General features: G+C 39.9%; 1 protein-coding gene across 1 annotated transcript in view; it reads right to left on the bottom strand.

The window, feature by feature from the left end:
* The window catches only part of LOC119725837 (plastin-2-like), a 48,036-nt gene extending 27,825 nt beyond the window's left edge, over nt 1–20,211 (bottom strand). Inside the window, exon 1 of the mRNA XM_038197428.1 lies at nt 19,743–20,211. Coding sequence (XP_038053356.1) covers nt 19,743–19,820 — 78 coding nt within the window. The 5' untranslated portion in view covers nt 19,821–20,211. The remainder of the gene's footprint in view (nt 1–19,742) is intronic.
* Nucleotides 20,212–20,791: the final 580 nt, after the last annotated feature.

The raw sequence follows: 20,791 nt of genomic DNA, 5'->3' as shown, positions 1-20,791 counted from the left end.
TATGACAATACAAAAACTTAATCAAAATTAAATGCGTGCTTTTAGCTTACATGTATACACATGTACATTTACTTCTTTGTGTTTGTTTGCCTTGGTACATTTTTTGTAGAACATGTACCTTACACACATGTACATGTACGCCAACACCACCCATGCCAATTAGCCATGGTGTCTTCACAGAACCATGACTGGATGCAAAAACACTGCCTCCCATTCAACGCTGCACTAATGAATTGGAGCAGTTTAATCCTACCAGTTCGACCAGTCAACCATGTCCCAACATGGAGGTACATGTACCGTACAATGTAGGAATAGGTCCATCACACACAACACTTTTTCATTGCACAAAATGTATTTTTGTTTGTGCCCGGTGATGCGCTCCCTATCAATTATTTCTTAATTGTGCACATATACCAATCAGATCCTGTAGGAAATATCAGACTTCACTTCTCTTTTTCAAAAAAATCCCCATCAGAGCCACTTTCGTACCATATCTCGTACCATACCGGTACTTTCAATGGGGGCGCTGTTCAAATCCAACGATAATTTAGACTATACAGTGTATTAGGCCAAAAAAAAAAAGTCTCCGGTTTCTGGTATGCGCACGCGCGTGTCGCCGTAGCCATGCGCGTCGGCAAAATGAAAAAGTTTTTTTTTCAATGAAAGATGATGTCTCAAAACCGCCAAGCTCACTGGTTTGACTGGAATCCTGCTGCTGCACAATTTTAACGTGTTTTTAGATGGGGTTATGATCGAGAATAAGCTTTATGTGGCCTCTCTGGTCTCCCATAATATTTGCACTTTGTCAGGCACCATTTGCAGTCATCAGCCGACATTTGAAGCAAAAAAAAACAGGTAAAAAAAAAAAAAAGCCGCGTCGCCGCACCACTTTTTGGGCAAGCTCCATACCAGAAACCGGAGACTTTTTTTTTTTTGCCTTACAGGAAAGTGTATAAATACCTCCGTAACCCAGCAGTTTGACCCCCCCCCCCGGATCCACACCTGACGCAGTGCTATCCTGTTGACCATATACCACAACTCTGCTAGTGGACAAACTAGTTTTGGACCATCTTTCTTTAAACCATTTCTTACAGGCTTTTTCTCATAGCGCAACCCCCTCATTCACCGTTCTACCAAAATTTAGGAATGTCTTAAATTTTAACATGTCTCCCCAATTCCGAGAAGTCTAGGGCCTATAAGATACATGTGACCTGTTCTGTCAAAAGCAGACGCTTTTGGGCAGAGGTTGAAATGAAGATAGGGCCAAAAAACACTGTGGGGGTGATTTTTTTCGATTTTCAAATTTTTGCATATTTGTAATCCTGAACATGTCTAAAATATAGTATGAACATTTGAAACCCTAATTTGAGCTTTAAATATAGTGTTTTTGATGATTTAAAGGCGTATCAGTTAAAGATTACTGTTTTGTGAGGTTCGTGGCCATTTTTTCAGATTTCTACTTTTCAACACAATAAACTTCAAAATAGCATAACTCTGCCCAGGAATGACTGGTTTCAAAAATTAAACCACCTACCGGTATTAAAAGGAAAAAGAACATTTTTTAACAATATGCAAAAATCTCATTTTTGACCTTACGCCCAGAAGAGTCTGATTTTGACAGAACAGGTCACACATGTGCATCTTAAAAAGTGTATTTTTTTTACCACATGCATGTACTGGTACATGTACATGTGTCATTTCACAAATTAAAGGTCTGTTTGCACCAAGCTACCGGTATGTACATGTATGTATGTTCCACGTGGTACATTGACACACGAATACACCAAAAAAACATAGTGTTAATGAATAAAATGGACAAGGACACTCATAATAACAGGTGCTTCAAAACATCTGCTGGTACATAAGGTAATGTACATGTATGTATGCTGAACAATTAGTTTTATTTTCTCAAATGGTTGACAGCTCAGTTTAAAGCTGTACATACAATGAAGGTACCGGTAAATACATGTACATGTACATGTGCTTTTTGTGCATTTTTTTCTATTTTACTTGAAGCAACAAAATTGCTCAAAATTTTAAGAAAGGTGAAAAAGAAACTAAGCAAGTGCTGTGCATAAAGATTAAAGGACAGAGACAAAAGAATGCATTTATTTTAGGTAACTGGATTCTTCTCCACAGGCTCACTTCAATTATTTTTTTTTTCAAATTAAGTTTTGCCCTTCACCGACGTTTAGACACTGTATACTCAGTGTGTTACCTCCCGAGTGAAAGTTGGAAAAAATCACTCAGGTGGGACTCGAACCCACGACCTCCTGCTTTCGAGTGCAGATACCACTCGACCACCGAGCTATGTTAGCTCGGTGGTCGAGCTACGTTAGCTCGGTGTTCGAGTGGTAAGACATCTAGAAAGTATACAGTGTTTAAACGTCGGTGAAGGGCAAAACCTAATTTGATTTATATCACCCCGGCGCAAAAATTCCATCTTATTTTTTTTTTTCGGAGCAATAGGCCTATAATTTTACAATGTAAACGTGTACATGTACATGTACATGTAGGTGCAATAATTTCTCAGCTACTCATACTAGGGTTCGTATTTGATAGGACTTAAAGTCCTTTCTTCACTTTGAGTTTGAGCACAGGATTTTTCTGTTTGTTGTTCACGTTTAACGATTATATTTAATAAATCTACCAAAAATGATGTGGATGAGACTGTTTGAACTTCAGCTTTTTGTAAAAACTGTGATGCAAAACTGTAAATAAAAAGTTCAAATTAAAATTTTGCGTCTAATAAAGAACATTTGTTTATACTGTTTTGAGGGGAAAATTACCAGAAGTTTTATGCACAACCCAGAATGTAGTCAGGTCAGTTCTCTGCCGTTCTCACAATAAACTTCAAGCAGGCATAATTTTGCCAAGGAGAGTCCGTTTTCAAAATTAAACCGTCATTGTAGATGGGGAAAATCTATACTAAAAATAATACCCATTTTTGAACAGCTGCTCAATCTGGTTTTTTTTGACAGAACACAACACATGTATACGAGCACATAATTTCCTGCTTTCACAAGCTCCAGTTTCAACATACAGTCAGTGGGAAATTGGGCCAGTAGACTAGTGTGTTTATTTATCATTTCCTGTTCACCTTTCAAGACGTTGAAAGGGTGGCAAGTCATATTTTGTTTAGATGGACGTTGCAATAGCAATAGCTTAACCTGATTCACAGACGTGAACCGTTCTTTTAATTAACCCTAACTCAGAGGCATTTTTGGTAGGATGCAACCTCAATCTTGCACAATCCTCCAACCGTCTTCATGTAAAACTTGCAATGGCCTCAATCCTGCAAAATCCTCTTTTTTCTTGAATTTGGTCCTTGGAGGGGTGACCACTGCCTCAATCCTGCGAAATCCTCTGGCAATCACTACCAATACATACTGTACATGTATGTTGAGGCAGAGCCAGTGACATCCTGGAGCAGTGCAGAGGATTATTTTTCAAGTAAATAATCTACATAAAGGCCTAAACTTACATTGTATGCATGGCTGAGCACAAACAATTAACACAAGGTCCGGCCTAAGACCTTGACACAGTGCATTCTCCAAAATGAGCCACACATTTTTGCCACATAATCCTCAATTCTGCGAAATCCTCCATTTTGCAAAGAGGAGTTGGGAGGAATTTGGGAAGGTAAGGGTTGAAGTGGTTTATGGCATCTGACTGTCGTCCTGAACAATAGGCAAATTGAGGAACCGCCAACATAGGGCTGGATAGCTCAGTTGGCAGAGCACCAGAACGGCAATCCGGAGGTGCAGGCGTGTTCAAATCTGCTGCAGTTTCTTTATTTCGAAATTTCTTTATTTCGCATTCAACCTGAGAAGTTCTATTTAACCCTTACCCTACTAGACCCTCCAACGCATGCCAATATGTGCCTCAAGAAAATCTCCTATGTTTTTTGCATGGCCCTCCAATATCTGCCATGTCATTTCAAGGGTAACTGGACAGGCACTCCAATACATGCCACAGAGAACAATGAGAGTCCTCTGATAACAATCAAGTGCCCCCAGCTGGTCAGTATCAGGCACCCTCCAGGGCCTCCAACTCCTGCCAATTGGAGCCTTCACTGCTACATCAAAGTATCCTCCAATAAACTGCAGCTGGAGGGCATTGGCATAACCAACTGACATGCAGTAAACTACCCTCAGAGAGTAAGGGTTAAAGAACATTCCTTTTCTGCCCAAGAATTCCTCACGTTACTCATAACGTCTCAGTTTCAGTCTACACTGACTTGAGGTCAAAAAGTCACAGTGACTCACGTTACCACAAAAAAACCTACAGTACACACCTTCTCAAAACAATCCTACCGATATGTATGTGTGTGAACTTGGAATTAGATTAAATTACTATGAAGACCACCCAGTATACAAGGTAAAGGCTATCCGCACCAAAAAAGGAAACTCAAATGATATGTTAAAAATAATCTAGTATATATTTTCAAACATAAGTAAACATGTGAAATGCCAATATGTCCTCTTTCCAATGATACAGTCTCAAGTCTGTGGCCACGGATGACTGAGCATTCCTTGTTATACGGTCAAAACCTGCACAGGGCCAAGTCTGTGCAAAGGGTTACTGAATCTGGGGGTGTGGAACGGCTTATTTCATAGAAAAAGAAATGCTTTTCTTTAAAACAATTTATTCAACTTTGACACAGTGATTAAAGAGGCTGTGGAATGCTCGAAGACATTTCCGTCATTTTTTGGGTATATGTAGCCTAAGGTGTGATGAAATAAAAACAACTATTGTTTCTGTCATGAAATGAGTACAAAGGTTACTTTTGAGAGCTATTTTTCAGGTCCTGTTTCGACCCGAACGTGCAGTTTGTGCAAAAGTCGTCGTTGCGGGCAGCAAACAAAACACAGTAAATCGTGACGTAATAAACAGGACTCATTTACGCTACTCTGCATCGGGAGTCCTGTTTATTACGTCACGATTTACTGTGTTTTGTTTGCTGCCCGCAACGACGACTTTTACACAAATTGCACGTTCGGGTCGAAACAGGCATGACAGGACTTGAAAAACAGCTCTCAAAAGTACCTTTTGTACTCATTTTATGACAGAAACAATAGTCATTTTTATTTCATCACACCTTAGGCTACATATACCTGAAAAATGACCGAAATGTCTTCGAGCATTCCACAACCTCTTTAAACCACTCTCATTGTTGAAGTTATGTAACATACTATACTCTACATACCTAATTATGTACCATCAATAATGAGGCGGGAACCAGTCTACCTTGCGAGAACAAAACTAATGTAATGTCGAGCTGCTTGTAAGTTCAAATTTTGTAAAATAATAATTCACTTACATATGTCCTAAATTTGGGCCAATGTTTCGGTCTTCTCTCATTCAAAAGTGAATTACCGGTACTTTTGTATAGAACATCTATTGACAAAAAGTCAAGGAATGTAATTTTCACAATGTAAATTATCAAAAATAGCATCGGGAATGCATCTTTAATTAGGGGAAAGTAATAATACTACGAGTGGCTGTGAGGAGGTTACTATAAAAAAACAATGGGGGAGGAGTTTCCGTGCTCCCCCCCCCCCCCTCCCCTCAATATGCTACTGCAGTGCAGGTCGAGGTCAACGTACAGTTAAAGAACACACTATTCAGTCATAATGACTGATGCACTTTACGTTCGGTAAACTATGCACACAAACGTTTGATAAACTCCACGATTTTTGATTTACCATCAGCAATCCAGGTGCCAGGGGGCGTGTGTAAATAACCTATTTGTCAAAGGTTGGACGTAACACTGGCAAACCACTTCAATAAAACGATAGCAACTCGATGCGAAATAATTAACGCGCCCTGAGTGGGCGTGGGCTGTGTCGAATGTCAGTGTGCATTTACTTTAGGTTGGGAAGATCGCGTCGTGGGGTTACGTTATCACTGTAGGCAAGCAATTAGTGTGAACAGTGAACCACTTAATGCTGGACTGGAGACTGGAGTGTATTTTAGGTCCATAAAACTGGACCATTTAATCGCTTTTGAACAGGTTTTACATGAAAGCATTCCTATTGTACAGTACATGTAGGCCTATACGTATACAATTCCACACCACAGAAGTTGGATTTTTAAAGAGGTTGTGGAATGCTCGAAGACATTTCCGTCATTTTTCGGATACATGTAGCCTAAGGTGTGATGAAATAAAAACGACAATTGTTTCTGTCATAAAATGAGTACAAAAGGTACTTTTGAGAGCTGTTTTTTAAGTCCTGTCATGCCTGTTTCGACCTGAACGTGCAATTTGTGTAAAAGTCGTCGTTGCGGGCAGCAAACAAAACACAGTAAATCGTGACGTAATAAACAGGACCCCGATGCAGAGCATGCAGAGTAGCATAAACGAGTCCTGTTTATTACGTCACGATTTACTGTGTTTTGTTTGCTGCCCACAACGACGACTTTTACACAAATTGCACGTTCGGGTCGAAACAAGACCTGAAAAATAGCTCTCAAAAGTACCCTTTGTACTCATTTCATGACAGAAACAATAGTCGTTTTTATTTCATCACACCTTAGGCTACATATACCCAAAAAATGACGGAAATGTCTTCGAGCATTCCACAACCTCTTTAAATTTATCAAATGTGGACTAACTGTGGATGAAATTGTTGTTGAAAAGCGTACTTTGTTTAAAGATAGCAATGGCACGAAACTAAATTATTCTTTCTGGCATGTCTGTCATTATGAAGAAAACACTCAAGAGAAGACAATTTTCAAAGATGCGTCTAAAGATGCATTTTGAATGTAGTTTCAATGTAGTTTGTTTTTAATTTTGCAAAGTCTTGAATGGGTGAACGCAAGCGTTTGTGAACACAAACATGGTTGCTACAATTCATTGGTTCAGTTAATGACATTGCATAGCTGCAATCGACTGAATGAGAGGGTTTGATCCCCCGAAGGCGAGATCCTAGAATAATATCGTTTTCTCGAAATACCACATTCACTGCTAAAACTTCATCAGGTTACCGGTAGTTGTTAAGCACCTTCTTTAGATTTTGAGCACTTTCATTGCTTCAAATGATTAAAATTCAAAATGACAAATGATAGGCCCCATACTGCACCGGTACCTTTAACGAGAGTCAACTACAAAAAAAGAGAATCTTGTGCATAATCTTACATGTAGGGTTGCTGATTTTTCCTTGAATTTTGTGAAGGAGATGGCAAAATTCGCAGGATTCAAATTGCACAGGAAATCCTGGTATTAATTGACAACAGAATACGTGTACCGGTGCATATACAGGAAGTGTACACTTCATGCACGGAGTACCGGTACACGTATTGTTGAGCAGGGGAATGGTCAAGGAACATTGTACAGTTTTTCTGTATTGTTATTCTGTGACACGTTTGACCTTTACGACAATGGCGATTTATTTCCTGAAGTGAAAAGTCAAGGAAGTGTCAGGGACCTGTGATATCAAGTCCAATGCAGGTCAAGAATTTAGGCTAAAGTAAAGGCCTCCCACATGGTCTCGCTTTGTTGATTACACAGGTCCATTGTTTAATATAAAAGTACCGGTAAGGTAGCACTTTAAAGGGAAAATACAACATTTGCAAACATCAAAAAATAAAACTACCAAATCATTTTGAAATACCTTGCTGGACTGTTGTTAGTGAATGACAGTGTAAAGCATCCTGTAAAATCATGGCACCTGGTATACTGTCATTTTCAAGAAAAGTGGTATTTTTGTATCAATTTCCAACGCTGGTCGGCCGACCAGCGATGGAAAAAAACTGGCTTTTTTTCAAATACTGGCCCCAATTGACCATCGCACTTGTTTGCAATCGATCACACACCTATGAACGGGTACAAGCCAGCTAGACTGGTTCCCTGACCTTACAATTCCCCAATGTATGTAAACTGCTCTGTTTCTTCTTATATGGAGTCAGGGAACCAGACTACAGGAAAATGATTGTTTTTCTTGGTTTTTATAGCATTTTCGAACCCAAAACCTCAAAAAAGTCAGTGTAACTATATTTGCTATTTGCTATATATTTCCAACCCCCCGATTCCATCCATTTCTGAAAATTACAGCAAAAGCAAATGATGTATATTCCCTTTAAATGACTAGCTGGAATGAAAGTGTGCATACACTTTTGTAGTACAACTACAGGGCGAGTCAAAAAAAGAACCCAAACCCAAAGAAATAGGGCCTATATTTCAAAAAATATGTAGCACCAAAAATAATGACTGGTTTCCAAGCATATTCAATAAACTATGTTACTTTTGGATATGGGTCATTCCATGAAGTTGGGTACACAATCAATGCATCAGTGACAGTGGTCCAGTGAAAACAAAGTGCTGTTATTTTTTTTTTTGACAAATTAATCACATTTTTTATCGATCCCGATTTATTGAGGATGAATGGGCGAACAAGAAAAAAAATTTTTTGGGACCTCCAATTGGTCGAAACCCAAACTACGTCACCAAAATATCATGGTATCCATGTTTATTTTAAGAATATTTTGTGACATGAAACATACTCGGTCTTCAATGTACGATTCTGTGTTCCCAAGAGTATATTTTAAATAATGTTTTGCAAATAAAGTTGAACCAATAGACCGTTTACGATTCCCTGATTGTTATTTATTCCATGCGTCTTGCATTTCTGAAGTATCGATCACGGAAGTCTCAGCGCCCATCGTAACATTTCGTGTCAGCAATGTTGCGAGGTGAAACCGAAATTTACCGACATATTGTAAAATGTCAGAGTCATTTAGAAGACCCAAATAACGATTTCCACGAGAAACAGTAGCATTCCATTCGTATCCAACCAGAAATCATGAAAAAAACTACACGATTTTTAAAAAACAACCGTGGTTACTCACTGGTAGTTGACTTCGCATCCACTAAAAAACGTGACGACGTGATAATTAAATGCGATCGCGCGTGCGCCCTCTATAGATTTTCTGGATGAACGTCTTGCGATCAAAGTACCCGGATGCAACCCTTGCTTTGTTGCAAGAAGAAACCCGCGTGCTTTCGGCAACTTTTCCATCGTGGGTGCCAATAGTTTTGGTGTCATTTTTTTACGGTGTGATGTCAGTTACGAGGTATACCACATTCGGGGAGGACAAACAAGGGTTAGATTACAGATTTATCAACACGGTGCCTGGTAATCCCGAAGAACTACTCCCTGTGTATGCTGAAACATGAATAACATCTCAAACAATTGTTGCAGTATAGTTGACACGCTAAAACCTGCACTTCAGCTACGGAATGGATACGAAACAAAATGGTAACCGCGTGACGACGTGATATTCCATTTCCGTGATTTGGCATAAAACATGTTCATGCACGGTCAAACGGCCTCCAAATTACTAGATATGCCACCTGAAGTACAAGTAGACATCGATGATTAAGATGGTTGTACTTAAGTTTACTTACGATCCGGAAGAAAAGTGAAATTTTCCGTTCATTTCGGAGAGCTCCCCTCGCGATCTTGAACACGTTAAATTTCCGATCGTGTTTAATGTTTGAACGACGCGATTTCTTCTACATGCCCAGTGTACATTCGATGGTCCCCGTATCCCGAGTGCGATTCCGTTACCGAGCGCGCGCGATGCATCGATTATGATAATGAGTAGACTGGATCACGTTTGTAAACACATGTGCATTTCAAACGATAATAGGGAGTCGGGAACTAGCGCAGCTTTTATGGCGGGTACCAGTTCAAGCTGGTTCCCGATTCCCTTTTACAGTTCAAAATGCACATGTATGTGTTTACAAACGTGACTCATTATCATAATCGTGCATCGCGCGCGCTCGGTAACGGAATCGCACACGGGATACGGGGACCATTGAATGTACACTGGGCATGTAGAAGAAATCGCGTCGTTCAAACATTAAACACGATCGGAAATTTAACGTGTTCAAGATCGCGAGGGGAGCTCTCCGAAATGAACGGAAAATTTCACTTTTCTTCCGGATCGTAAGTAAACTTAAGTACAACCATCTTAATCATCGATGTCTACTTGTACTTCAGGTGGCATATCTAGTAATTTGGAGGCCGTTTTGAAGGTGAAATCTGATGTTTTTTGTTGGAAAATGTTGGTTTGGGACAGTGACAGGATGATGTTGTCCAGGTCGCGGTATTAGCTTGGACCCCACTATCGCCAGACCATGTCCAAAATGTTAAAAAAGGCGATAAGTTGGGTCCAAGTTACTCGGACTAGAAGAGGCTAAGCTTTCACAAATGACGCTAAATATGTGTCCCGAAACCCTAACTGAAATTGCACATCGTAATGGAAATATCACGACGTGGTTTCCATGCGACGGTGTGGTACGATTTTGTGTTTTGGCCTGTGCTTTTGCCTGCGTTGGATGGTCAACGTCTGATCTATTAAAAATGGGGTCCTTTTCATTTATCTGTTTGAAGGGGGTTCGAAAGTTGGTGATTTTTACTGAAGTTAGTCTAAAATAAGAGGGGAAGTGTCAACATTGATTGGTCACAGGCCAGGATACCGCCAGACCATTCCATTCTCATAATGGGGGTGGAGCATCATGTGATTTTCTTTTTCTGGTTTGAATTAAGATATTTCAACATTTTTTTCAAACAAAAGGAAACAAAACACATAAGAATGAATAGTACAATACTAAAAAAAAATCTTCCCCTAAGAAATAAATTCATAATTTGCATTGATTTAGGCTTCAGCATGTTCAGTAAATTCATCCATTTGGGAATGGTTAATCCAAGGAACAATGCATCCAACAACACTGTTATGTAATGGGTACTAGAGGGTGGGAATGGAGTGGGGAAGAGGAGGGTAGAGTGGGGAGGGGGGGGGGGGGGTGGGGTAGGGGAGGGTAGGGACGGGATACGGGAAGGATGGGGATGGCAAAATGGTTTAGGCATCACATCTTGAGATGTAATCAGAACGTTCGATAATTTGGCATCCATGTTACATGTGAAACCCAACCCTGTCCAATAATGGGAGTCTCGAAGCTAAACTCTCTCACATCTTTAGCGGATGTTTCAAATTTGTTCATTTTTAATTAATATACCGGTAAATGAAGTTTTACTCATTTTTTTAACAAGTTTAAAGTTTATTACCTGATTAAGACTGAATTGTTTGTGATGGACTTATGATGGACTTGCAGGGACTTGTGATGGACTCGACTACAACACTGTTATGTAATGGGTACTAGAAGGATGGGAATGGAGTGGGGGAGGGTGGGGTGGGGTAGAGGAGGGTAGGGACGGGATACGGGAAGGATGGGGACCGCAAAATAGTTTAGGCATCACATTTTGAGATGTAATCGGAACTTTCGATAATTTGGCATCCATGTTACATGTGAAACCCAACCCTGTCCAATATGTTATGGGTACTAGAAGGGTGGGAATGGAGTGGGGGAGGGTGGGGTAGGGTAGGGACGGGATACGGGAAGGATGGGGACGGCAAAATGGTTTAGGCATCACATCTTGAGATGTAATCAGAACGTTCAATAATTTGGCATCCATGTTACATGTGAAACCCAACCCTGTCCAATATGGGAGTCTCAAAGCTAAACACACTGACACCTTCAGCTGATGTTTCAAATTTGTTCATTTTTAACTAATATAAATGAAGTTTTACTCATTTTTTATCAAGTTTAAAGCTTATTACCTTATAATCCATATATCAGTTTCACGTGTAACAGGACACCAATATTTTGGTGTCATTGTTACATGTGAAACCACAAAATTATTTTGCATGGATACTGTCTTGTGTAAAAGAAATGGTAACATGGCAAAATAAGTTGAACGTGTGGGTTTGCTTCCTTGTGTTTTACACGTTTGGTGTAGACAAACATTTTTGGAACAGACAATACAAGAAAAAATATGTATGAAGGGCCAAATTTATATAATTTGCCCATTTCATGTGAGTGAACAACAGCTGATTTCAATAATCTCATAACGATTAGCCAAAAAATGTATGAATTTAATTAATGTACTTATCAAGCCCTTTTAAATACATTCTATACTTGGAGCATATCAATTCTATAAAATAACAATGGGAAAGGTGATTCCTCATGTTTGGTGTCCATGTTACATGTGAAACTTGCTTTGCATCTGTTAATAAACAACACTGTTAAAAATAAAACGTTTGACAAGATGTCTCAAAATGGTTTATTATTTTAGACACTACATATATGTCAGCACCTAAAAAAGTTATTTTAGTGCTCTTCACATTATTTTGAAAAACTCACCCTCATGTCACACATTCTGTACCCAACTTTGTGGAATTACCCATATATATGCACAAATTACTTCAATTGCCCAATCTGTTCAAATTGTATTCACCATTTAAAATGCCATTTCAAGAAAATCGTGACAATTGTCTTCAAACATCACCAGCGATAAAACCTCAATTTCAAAGTTAAAAATATTTAACAAAGTCCTCTTGAAGGCCCGTCATAAGAAAAAAAAGAAGGTGGATTTTATTATTCTACCGGTATTGTTAGCCAAAGCAGGGTTGTTAATAAAGATATTTTGTGTACAGTTTGTGAAACAAGTATTCTGTGTCATTTACATCGGCGAATCATTGGCCCTCCCCCCCCCCCCCCCCCCACTCCTGCCTCCATGCTTTACCGTACCGTACAGTCACTGCATTTTTTTTGGCATTTTCTTTCCTTAAATTGTCTTTTACAGCTCTCACAAAGTATCTTTGATTGCCCTTTTGTACGTTATGTTACGCCTTATTTTTGCTGATTAGCCTACTGATCTGTAACGCAGCAGTATTGCTTATGGCACAAAGGGCACTAAATTGCCTAATGTACCATTATTCACAACAACAACAACAACAACAACTAGTGAAGTACTTAGCATAACAGATTCCAACAAACCCTAGTGTTGGAGTTTGGCTGGTTGGGGATCGTTAGGGTTTTAATAATCGTGTTCTTTTGTCACACTATGATTGATCACCGCCCTCTGTTTTGACTGTGTATACCCATACCAGCACATGATGATTCCCCTCTGTTTGTCTTTGTTGCATCTGATCATGAAGTACATGTGGTAGTTTATATGAAAGCTGTAGGCCTACACTTTCATTCCAGTTTCATTTAACCCTCCTTTTTAAACAGTCACTTGATTGATTTACACTGAAAGGACTACTTGACACAGAATGTATGTTTGAATTGGAGGGTTAATTAATAAAGACTACACAGTACTTTAGTTTCCTGGTACATGTATGTACATGTAGTTAACCTATTTAGAACATTCCAGAGAAACCATTTTTTTTTTCAGTCTTTTCCTGGTGCATGCACTGCTTTTTATTCCCATTTAAAACACCACCTGACAAAAGCACTCATTCCAAGAATTCACAGATTGACAAAGTATTTTCAAGGACTAGGAAATCCTGAAGACCAAAGTTCAGAGTAGGGGTCTGGATTTACTGAAAACAACATAATCCTAGATCTGAACATTTTCAGGGGTGTTTTTCTCTTTGTATTTCATCATTTTATTTTTTTTCTTTAGAATCTAGTATGCATTCCCGTATTTTTTCAAATTTCACCTAAAACATAGTTTGTTTTTTCAAGTGTTATTTTCCTAACAATATGAGAGTTTTTCACTTTTGAATGAATCATTGAAAGAAAGACTCCACCGATGTTTGAATTACACAGGCCTACATACCGATACCATTTGTATTTCTTTACAAAATTTGATTTATTTGGGGCTGAAATAACACATCTCTCATGGCGGATTCTGAAAGCCCTTTTTCAGAGAGTTGCATACGCTCAAAATCAGAAAAACTGAGTTTTATTTGTTAAAACAAAAAGTAGGCCTACAAATTAAACAGCAGGGGCACGCATCTTTAAAGTTTTGTTTCCGATGATGCTCTTTAAAACAAATTATCCTATTTTATTTCTTTGTATACATTTATTTATTCCAATAAAAGAAATTCCTTTTTTGGAAGGCTACAAATCTCTGGGGAGAAAAAGGTTTCTGTTTTAACTCAAACAGACCTCCGCTTTCCTTTCAGACTGAATACATCAGGACTATGTACATTATTGATTATCATGATTATGTGGCGGGAAATACCGGTAGCCTATCCAGCAATTCAGAAAAAAGATTGAATATCTAAACATGGGTCAATATTTTCGGTTGATGTCTCATTCAAAAGTCAACAATTTTTGCATCAATTGCTAGCAAAAGTAGCATGTTTTCTAGAATCTATTTTTTGGGCTGAAATTAGAAAATAGGGGGCCTAACTTTAAGAATACACTTGGGAAAGTTTTGGCTGTAACTACCGGTGGCCACTAAATTAGCTCTTACCGGTTCTCATAACGTCGGGGAATTGTCAGGTCAGGGAACCAGACTAGCTGGCGTGGACCTGTTCACGGATGACCGATTGCAAACAAAATGTGCAAACTAAATTTGGTAAATTGGGGACAGTAGCCTATTTGAAGAAAAATATTTCACATTTTTTTTCCAACGATGGTTGGCTGACCATCGTTGGAAATTGATACAAAAATTCCACCAAATTCTAGAAAATGACAGCACACCAGAGCCCGATTTCATGGCTCTGCTTAAAGCTACAGTCCATCATTTGTAATTTGTGCATTTTGTTCGTTTGAAGCAACAAAAGAGTTCAAAATCTAATGAAGGATACTGAGCAACTAACGTGATGAAGTTTCAGCTAAGCTTCAGCTGTACATTCCGAGAAAAACAGCATTCTAAGATCTCAATTTCAAATCCAAAGTTACTGAATCATGTTTTGAATTGTTTTGAATTGAAGCTATACGTGGCGTCCTGCACTGATCCAACGAATTATACCAACCGCGCGCGCGCGTGCGTCGTTCCAATACTTGTGCGCGCTGCGCTGAATAACAAAACGAACTACTAATTTAAATTTTCCTACAGTGCTTCTTAAGAATCACCGTTGGAAATGCCTTCTTTCGTTGCTTACTTCAAAATGACAGCTTCCCAGAAAGAATAATTTCACAGGGAGTTTAGTCCCCTTACTATCTTTCAACCAAGTTTGTTTTTCAACAGTAATTACGCCAGTTACTTTTCGGATGGCTGCAAATGATGGACTATAGCTTTAATAGCAAAAAATCCATGCTTACAGTACTTAGTAAGCATATTTCACGGATTTCAGCTCCTGCGCATCCTTACATTTTGGCAAATCCCGTAACTAAGGATTCTGTGCTTACAGGGTATTAGCACAGAATTGTTCTGCTAGCGCGGTTAGCACAAAATGGTGATCTTAGTGTGTAAGCGTGGAATTCTGTGGTTAGCAGAGCCATGGAATTGGGCCAAGGCACAATGATCTCACAGGATGCGACTATTATTCATTTACAATAAAGTATTTGATAGTTTTGGTTTTTTTGCTGTTTGCAAATGTTGTACTTTAAGCAATTTCAGTTTCTCGCTGAGTAATTCTTCAAAAATGTCTAGCCTGCCAGTCACTCATTGCATGTAGGCCAGCCAATTACATACATTGTGTAGCATGTCTCGTTTTGATTACCTTCAAAGCTTAAAATAGCTCTGACGCCTTTGGCTGGCCTATTTTTGGACAAATCTTGGTTTCCCTTCTTCATGGTTCAAAACACATAGTGACTGTGCTCAGAGCTGATTGTCAAATTGCACACAAAGTACCGTATGATTAAAGGGAAAGTAACATTTGCAAACATCAAAATGATTTGAACGTCATTCGGTTTGAAAGAAATTATGACAGGGCCCACAACATTTAACCGCATTTTCTCCCACCACTTGTAGGGAGTATATGTGACCTGTTCTGTCAAAATCAGACTTTTCTGGGCATAAGGTCAAAAATGCGATTTTTGCATATTGATAAAATATATGTTCTTTTTCCTTTTAAAAGGTAGTTTAATTTTTGAAACAGGTCATTCCTGCGAAACGTTATGCTATTTTGAAGTTCATTGTGTCGAAAAGTAGAAAATGGAGAAAATGGCCACAAACGTCACAAAACAGTAATTTCGTTAACTGATATACCTTAACAAATCATCAAAAATACTATATTTAAGTTCAAATTAAGGTTTCAAACTTTTATTGTATATTTTAGACAAGTTCAGGATTACAAATATCCAAAAATAGGAAAATCAAAAAAAATCACCCCACAACGTTTTTTGGCCCTATCTCAATTTCAACCTCTGCCCAGAAGCGTCTGTTTTTGACAGAACAGGTCACATATTTGTACCCCAAAAATGGCAGTGCATGTACAAACCGGGAAAAGAATTGACCAACTAACATTCATGACTAAAATTAATCTTGAAGCGCTGCATGTACAATGTACATTTTGTAGACTTTAGAACTTAATGGGTATTAAACCCAAATCACATACGGTAGTCTCATGTCTGTGGTCACTGTGTGCCACTGTCACATGTTCACAGTTACCGGCATGACCGGTAACCGGGGTGCAAGTCCAATCCTGACAACCCGGGTCCAGGGTCCACAGCCCATGATGACACACCTACCGGCACTGCAAATATAATGCCGTGCCCTTTTAAAACCAGGAAATAAAGATTGAGATTTCTGGATCCTGAATACACTATAAAGCTGTACATGTACAAACATGGGCTGCTTAGTGCTAGTTGTGGGGACTACATTTGTACACACGAGTTGGTCCCTGGTAGTACTATGGGGACCAAAAATGCTGTGGGAACATGTACATGTATGCCCATGGAGCTGAACATGTTGGTTATTGTTACAGCAGAAGTAAAGCGATTTTCAACTGCTAAAACACTGCAATGCAAAAACAACATTGCGAATCTTTGGTTAAACGTTGAGCTACGGTACGGTACATGTACCGGTACCATACTTTTAGTCATGTACATGTACCAAGCCACAGGTCCCAAACAAATTTTTTTTTTGGTTTTCTGTTCTTTTAAATCTCTTTTCTTTTAAAAGTTTTTAATAAAATCCAACTTCTTATTGACGTCATCTTTTTCTTTTTGTGATCTGTGTCAGACTTTGGAGCAATTTTTTTAAAGGGAGCATTTTTATGTCCGAGAACCATTCGGTTGATAGTCTGGCCTCCAAGAGCCAAAGATCCTGATGTTGAATATTGTCAGGTCAGGGAACCAGATGGTCCGCTACTGTAATGGTAGCCAAGCTGCATTAAATTTAACTCTGTCTACTTGAAACTGATGACTGGCTGAAACTTGAAAGTGAAACCAAACCAAAATGTGAAAACAGGAAGTGGTTTGTGTTTTCTATGTACCGTACTACTTGATTTACAGCACCACATGTACACCAGTAGCAGATCTACATTTGTAATATTCTGATACTGGTAAAATGGGGCCATAAAGTTAAATGGAACTTGGTAAAGTTCCTAAATTTATTCGCAAGTTGCTTTAATGCAGGAGAAAACATTGAAGACCCCCCTACACCTCGGGCCCCTTGAACAAGGCAAGCCTGCACTCAACCCCGCCCCCCCCCCCCCAATTTCCTGAAAGCTTTGTAGCCCATGTCTACTAATTAGAGGGCCTCATGTGTCTTCTAGCACTGTGATTTTTCGGAGGGTCAGTGGTGCGCTATGAGAAATCTATGGAAATTCAGTTTGATCGACGAAATACAATGTGGTCTGTGTCTGGAATTTCACTTTCTGCAACACAAATCCACCCAAACAGTTGCCCTGTTTGATCCATAGGCAAACTCTCGAAAATTCCAGAACCATTGGCATTTGGACCAGTGGACAGATTTTTTTTGGAAAAAATTGGAGCTTTTAACTCACTATCGTCAGTTTTCAGACACAGGAATGTTGACCACACGGTGACTGCTCTATGTTCCGACACCCCTAGGTTCCGACAACCTAGATTGTGTTACTCCCGGTTAGGGTTAGGGTTAGGGTTAGGAACAGGAATATGTGCAGTCGGAACATAGGGGTGTCGGAACATAGAGGTGTAACCGACCACACACATGATACAAACCTAGCTGCACAGAGTAATTTAGTCTGGTCTCCCGACCAAAAATAGAATCCCATTCCTTTCACGTACACACATGGAGGGCACCGCTCCTGTGTTATGGCCGCATCATATGCGGAAAAAAAATTGCGTTCGAAATCTGCCGAAGAGCCAATCAGAGGGCGCCTCGGTTATTTATGCTGAGTAGGACACCCAACAGCCATCGGGTCGGTAGTACATTCAGCATGCACAGTACGGAGTGCGGTCCATTGACCCAACTGCTGTTGGATGTATTAACATTGTACTTAGCATAAATAATCGAGGTGTCCTCTGATCATCCTCTCAACAAACTTTCTCCAATTTTTGTCCTCAAATGTACAAGTTAAATGGAACCTGAGAATCATCACGCTACTTCTTTGGTTGTGTACAAAGAGTCATACTAGAGTATGGAGAGTTCAGTTCATTTTGTAAGTATTTTCTAACAAAATTGGAAACGTTTCTCAATCTCAGTCCCAGATTCGTGTCTTTTCAATTTTTGCAAAGTTAACTGACCTTTATTGAAATAATGAAAAACGTGGCGTCAGGATGCAACATTCTTTCCGCTAAATTTCCTGATGAATAGTGTTACTTTATCCTGTAAGAATTCTGCATACATTCTGGACAAAATTAAGTAAGTAAAGTCTGACCCGAGCCAATATGGCCCATCAGGCCGGCGTTTATCTCCAGTTTCAGTGGCATGAAACGACTGACAATATTTCTAGTCCAGGTACAACTATAGAATGCAGGGCCACTTCACTCTACATCCGCGCCTCCGTACGGCTGCGTGGAGGCGTGGAGCCGCAGTCGACCTACCTCCGAAATCGTGGAGGCGTGGAGCCACAGTCGATATCTCCGAGAATTGCGCCCTCTATCGGTGCGCGTCTCTGCGACTCCATGCCTTCGCGACTCCAGGGCCCCGCGTCTCTGCAACTCCGCGACTCCAGTGCCCCGTCGCCCTCCTCCCTTCCTTTGGGAGCCCATTTAAAATGGATATGGATGCTTCGTTCTCAAAAAAATACCGCCGAGAATTGCGCCCTCTATCAGCGCGCGTCTCTGCGACTCCGCGACTCCGCGCCTCCGCAACTCCAGGGCCCCGTCGCCCTCCTCCCTTCCTTTGCGAGCCCATTTAAAATGGATATGGATGCTTCGTTCTCAAAAAAATACCGCCGAGAATTGCGCCCTCTATCGGTGCGTGTCTCTGCGACTCCGCGCCTCCGTGCCCCGGCCCGACACATCTACAAGCGCGCCCTCCCTTCCGATCCTTCATGAGAAGCTTAGAAGACAAGTGCATTCGCTGTACTTAGCACTTTTTGCAGGTTTGCATATTATTATATTGTAGCCTATTACTCCTATCCTCACATCGCCGACCTCGATCCACCACGCCTCCAAGCAGAATAAAAAACCTTGCTCCGGCATGGCCCTGCATTCTATAGTTGCTCCCTAGTCCATCTCAGGTTACTCCCCAACTAATGCCGGTACCCATTTTTACACATCAAGGACACAACGTATGACCAGCAGCTGGATTCGAACCCCTAACCCTCTGATCATGAGTCACGAACTCGAAGTGGCCGAACCGCTAGGCCACACTTCCCCTTGTCAGTTGCTTGTAATTCTGAACAAACTTTCTCAAAATTTTCCCTCACATTTACAGGTTAAATTAAAAATAATACAGGGAACACGTTTGTAGGAAATTTGGTCCAGATTGCTGTGTGGCTCACAATATTATTATTAATAATACGGAGGAACTTGGGCATGTTGAACTTGAGAAACATTGATGATGTTTAACAATGTAATAATGGGGCTAAAATGTCACCAAATTTACAGCTCAACTTACATCGCTGAAGTTGCCCATAATTTCCCTCACGGTTTCCACCGGAAGCCCCTTCTCAGCTGCCACTTGCTCTGGATCCATGATGATGATGACTTAGTTGTCGGATTTCTGGTTCAGATCAAGTCTCTTCAATTTTGGAAACACAAGTCCGGAGTCCCGGAAGTTTTTGCGAGTGAGTCGGCCCAAGCACCGTGTACGCCGCAGAAAGAACCGCACACTCCCGGCGAAGCGAGCTGCTCAAGTTTCGGTCAACTTCAAACTGCGGGTTCGTGCGGTCAGGACGATATAGTTGGCAGATGTGATCGAGTGCTAGCCAACTCTATATGGCGAGGGGATTAAGATAAGATAAAATGTAGACTTGACAAACTAAAAATTGTAAACTTTGTCGGTGCAAAGGGCGTGCACACCTCGCAAAATGATAGCGGAAGTGACCAAAAAGTGCACAGGTGGTTAGTATAACTACGCATGCGCGAATAAAGTGCCTCTCATTTAGACTGGTATCATGTCTCATAGTGTTTACAAGGCCAAACGAAATTTGCAATTTTCAGAGTAAAATTGCCATTTCCGAACATAATAATGAATACTTCATCTTTTTTTATTGAAATTTATCCTTCACATTGTCAGTTTGTGAACGAGGGGCATCAATGTTACGCGGGCTTGCCTAGTGTACATCGTTACTAAATTGCCGCGCAGTCGGTGGTGAAAATAGCGCCCTCTGTTGACTAGAAAGAGAAACTCCGCTTTACTGTGTATCCCGCATTATTTTAAACTCTTTTGACAAGTCAATCTGTTTCTGTTTATTATGTAGCATTTTTTTCTTTTTGCAATGTGAGCAATTTATGAAATATTTCACAGCAGAATTGTTTCAAAATTGTTTCAAGGGGTGTCAGCAAATTTAATCATTCTGAGAGTAATTTTTAATTTAATACATTTTAGTGGCAATTGAATGTTTTAAATACAAATGCTAGTGTACAGGGTGAGTCAAAAAAGCAAAATCCAATTTATACCTTGTACATATAATGCAATATGCAACCCAATCGAATAATTATTCA

This window comes from Patiria miniata, unplaced genomic scaffold (assembly GCF_015706575.1).
Source record: "Patiria miniata isolate m_02_andy unplaced genomic scaffold, ASM1570657v1 HiC_scaffold_19, whole genome shotgun sequence".
Taxonomy (NCBI): domain Eukaryota; kingdom Metazoa; phylum Echinodermata; class Asteroidea; order Valvatida; family Asterinidae; genus Patiria; species Patiria miniata.
Note: the sequence above shows the minus strand (reverse complement) of the source record. Positions and strands in the feature narration are given on the sequence as shown.